This window comes from Balaenoptera physalus (assembly GCF_965194825.1).
Source record: "Balaenoptera physalus genome assembly, chromosome: 10".
NCBI classification, from domain to species: Eukaryota; Metazoa; Chordata; class Mammalia; order Artiodactyla; family Balaenopteridae; genus Balaenoptera; species Balaenoptera physalus.
In genome coordinates this window covers 112,795,840-112,799,390 of record NC_138889.1, presented here as the reverse complement: position 1 = coordinate 112,799,390, position 3,551 = coordinate 112,795,840, and the positions used below count along the sequence as shown (strand labels likewise).

General features: G+C 66.8%; 1 protein-coding gene across 2 annotated transcripts; it reads right to left on the bottom strand.

The window, feature by feature from the left end:
* Positions 1 to 483: 483 nt before the first annotated feature.
* Positions 484 to 3,028, bottom strand: LOC309636522 (uncharacterized protein). 2 transcript variants are annotated; one of them, XM_082409697.1, is made up of 5 exons: positions 1,738 to 3,016; positions 1,532 to 1,657; positions 1,333 to 1,454; positions 1,118 to 1,245; positions 484 to 1,040 (listed from the first exon to the last, which is right to left on the bottom strand). In XM_082409697.1, exons 2-5 carry the CDS (start codon positions 1,653 to 1,655, stop codon positions 1,031 to 1,033), a joined length of 384 nt encoding a protein of 127 aa, XP_082265823.1. In that variant the 5' UTR covers positions 1,656 to 1,657; positions 1,738 to 3,016; the 3' UTR covers positions 484 to 1,030. The 2 variants fall into 2 exon arrangements, with proteins under 2 accessions (XP_082265823.1, XP_082265824.1); XM_082409698.1 differs by lacking the exon at positions 1,118 to 1,245 and having other exon boundaries at positions 1,333 to 1,386; positions 1,738 to 3,028.
* Positions 3,029 to 3,551: the final 523 nt, after the last annotated feature.

The window sequence follows — 3,551 nt, the reverse complement described above, 5'->3', positions numbered from 1 at the left end:
CTCCCCTAGGATAATTCTAGAAACCAATCCCCTAGACCAGGCCTTCGGGGTCCGGGGCAGGGGCCTAGGGAGGCCTAGGTGATGCGTGTGCAGGAGGGGCTTTATGTGGCAGGACCTCTTCCTCACCCTCAGCCCCGACGTCTCCCTGCAGGGAACCCCTGGGTCCCACAGCCCACCGCCCAGCCCCGGTCCCCACGTGGTGCCTGCCCTGTACCCGGAAGTCCCAGTGCCCTCTGCCGTCCCACCTCACAGGCCCTTTCATTGCCCACCCCTCCTGTCCACAGCCCCCCGCCCTGTGATCCTTCCCCACCCATCGCCTCTTCCCATCCATTACCCACCACGCCACCCTTTGTGTCCGTCCCCTCGTGGCCCATACGCCTTTTCACGTTCCCCATCCCAGGCCCCACCCCAGCCCCTTGTCCCCCCAGCCCACGGCGCACCCCCCTCAGGCAAACAGCTCAAATCCAGAGTCCCTGAGACCAATTCCTGTAACTGTGTTTATTGATGAGTCCAGGGCTTCTGGGGAGGCCCTGGCAGGGAGGGACACAGAGCGAGATAGACACACAATGGAATGCTTCGAGCTTTGCTCCCGATGTTCGGAGCGTCCAGACTAGGCGAGGGGCGGGCGGGGCCCCACACACTCGGGCCCCCTCCCAGTCGCCCCCAGACAGAGATGGATGAGGGGGGGGCGCTGGGGGGGACGCAGGCCGAGGAGGCCGGGCCACTCAGCAGCTCACTCACTCGCTGAGAGACCCAGGCTTGTTCCAGAACCCCAAACCAGTGCAAACGACTTAGTGCAAATTAATTCAGGAGGGACGGGGAGACAGGGTTCTGGGCGCTCTGAGTCTTCCGAGCAAAGGACAGAGGAGAGAAGAGAAGAAAAAAGACAGAGAAAAGGATGAAGAGGAGGGAGGGAGGCTGGTGGTGGTCGCTGGGCCGCGGCAGGGGGTAGCCGCAAAGATGGAGTTGCCAGGCGGGGGTGGGTGTCGCCGCGGTGCTGCCCTTCCGGTGGTGTGGGTCGTCCGTTCCTTTAGCTCAACCTGCGGACAGAGGCAGGACGTGAAGGCGGGTCAGGGCGGTCCGGCCAGGGGGCTTTGGGAGGGGCGCCCGCGCCCACCTTCCAGAGCTGATTCCTGAGTCAGGGTGTGTAGTGGTTCCAGAATGCAGCATATTCTTAGTCAGAGCTAGAAAGACTTGAAGAAGTCCGGGTTCCAAGGCCCAGGCATGAGCTGGGTAGCACCATTTCTGCGGGTCAGGACAGAATGAGTGCCCAGCTCTCGGCCCCGAGCCCCCCGACTCTGTCCACCCCATGTGTGGCAGGGGGCCGCCCACCTTGTCATCTTGAGGGTTCTGGGGGTCCAGAGAGCAGCAGTAGTGCATTGGCTCCTTCAGGAAAGTAAAGGAACAGAGATGCTGGGTGTTCCAGCTCCCCCGCGGGGCCAGCCAAGAATGTTCTACGGGAAAGAGGACGGCCATGAGGGCTGGGTGCGGGTCGGTTGGCCCGGGGGGCCTGGCCTGTACCTGCACTCACCAGGGAGGCCGGACGGCGTCCCGCCTGTCCTCGCCGTCACGCCGGACCGTGTCATGTCCCTCTGCCCACATCCCGGCGCCCGGCCTCCGTGGCTGGCAGGCACGTCCACACCCACTGGAGACATGGCTGTGGGCAGACAGAGGAGGCGCTGGCTGAGTGGGCAGAGGTGGCCGAGGGGGTGGGAGGGCAGCGGGCTGGACACTCACCCTCGTCTCCGGTCTGAGCGCGGACCGATCCCTGCTCCGTCACCGCCCGCAGAGGCCCGCCTTGGCCACGGGCTCAGAGGCCAGTGACCCCCCCGGCTCGCCGCCAGGCTCCGGCTCCTCGCCCCTGCCTGCGCCCCGACCTCCCGCCCCCCCAGAGCTCTCATTCACGCCACCCCGCCCCCCTCGCCTAGTCTGGTCTCGCCAGTGCCCTTGACTCCCCTGGGTGCTGTCCTGTCTGCCGTGCCAGTCCCAGGGGCGGGCGGTAAGGGCCAAGTGTCACCAGTGTCACCAAGTTCACTGGGGGCCCTCCTGCGCCAGCCCCCGGGCCGCAGTGCCGCATGGGAATGGTGGCCCGCTGGGCCCGCGGCAGCCTCCTTGCTGCAGAAATCTCCCTGGGACCCTGTCCCTGTGGCCACCGCTCCCCCCAGGTGACGTCCTGCGGCGGTTCCCCGCACACTGCGCCTGCCTTCTTGCCCGTTCTCCGGCCCTCGAGGCTCCGGCTCAGGCCTCAGGAGGCCTGGGCCAGAGCCGCCCCTGTACCTGCTACTAAATGAACTGCAGTGGGTGAAGTGGCAGCTGGGGGCCCACTGACCTGAGTCCCCCGCCTCGTCCTGTCTGCCCCGGGGCCTGAATGGCCCCCACGTGCTGGATCATCTCCCTCGCTGGCAGCCCTGCCCCATCTCCCGCCCGACTCTCTGGAAATGCCCTTTCCACCTGGGACAGCCGCAGCTCCCAGCCCGCCCTGCCTCAGCTCCCCCTGAGACGGTGTCACCTGTGCTGCCTGCCCTGTCGTCACCCTGCCGCTCTGCCGGGACGTCAGCCACTTCGCCTCGCTGGCCCTGGCTCCCCAGAACCTCCTTATGCAGAAGGCGAGCGGAGCAAGGCCCAGGGAGGGGAAGGGGACTCACCTGGCCCGGCAGAGCGCTGCCTTCACCTGCCCACGGCTGCCAGCTACACCTCCACCGCCCAGGCCCTGGGGCAAGCCTCTCTCCAGCTCCCCCGTCCACCAGCCGCCACGACCTGAAACCAAAATTGACCGGGATGAATGCCTGGCTCCCCCCTCTTACTTCCGCACCCCCAGCTTGGGCCTGTCACTCCCCACACCGATGTCGTCCTGCCTGCAGGGCACCTGGGAGCCCACCCCGCATCCCCGCCAGGCTCCCAGGTGCCCGCCAGCCCTGCCCAAGCCAGCCCCTCCACCCTTCTCCGCTCCTGCCAGGCTCCAGACTTCCAAGGTGATCCTTGGCCCACGCATGCTTCCCTGCACCCCGCTTCCCCATCTTCCCCTGGTTGCCCCCGGTACCCCACGCTTCCCTGGTTACCCCTCAGTTCCCCCACTTCCCCAGTTTCCCCTGAGCCCCCCCATCCCTCCCACCACCCCCCTCCCACACCCTGCTCCTCGGGCCCTAGCCCGGGCTTTTTCTAACTGGGGTGGCCCCGCCCAGAATTCCCGCCCCTGCTCTGCCAGCCAATCAGAGCGGGGACCGTGCTTGGGGCCACCGCAAGGCCCACCTCCGCCCGGGACGGTCCAGCGCACATTCCTCTCCTGTCCTGGAATTCTCCAAAGAGGGCCTTCTCCACACCCCTCCTTTGGCATCCCGTAGACAGGGTCTGGCATTGTCCCCAAATGTCCCTCCCCCCTCCGAGGTCGAAACAGTCATGTCCCCTCTGGGCGGACCTTGCAGGCTGCTCCCCACCCAGCCCCCACTGGGCGCATACTCTGCCCCTGGACGGAGGTCTTGGCTGGGGCCGCCAGGCGCTCCAGTGGGACTCGGAGTCGCCTTCCGTCACCACCGCGGCTGAGACCACGCTGC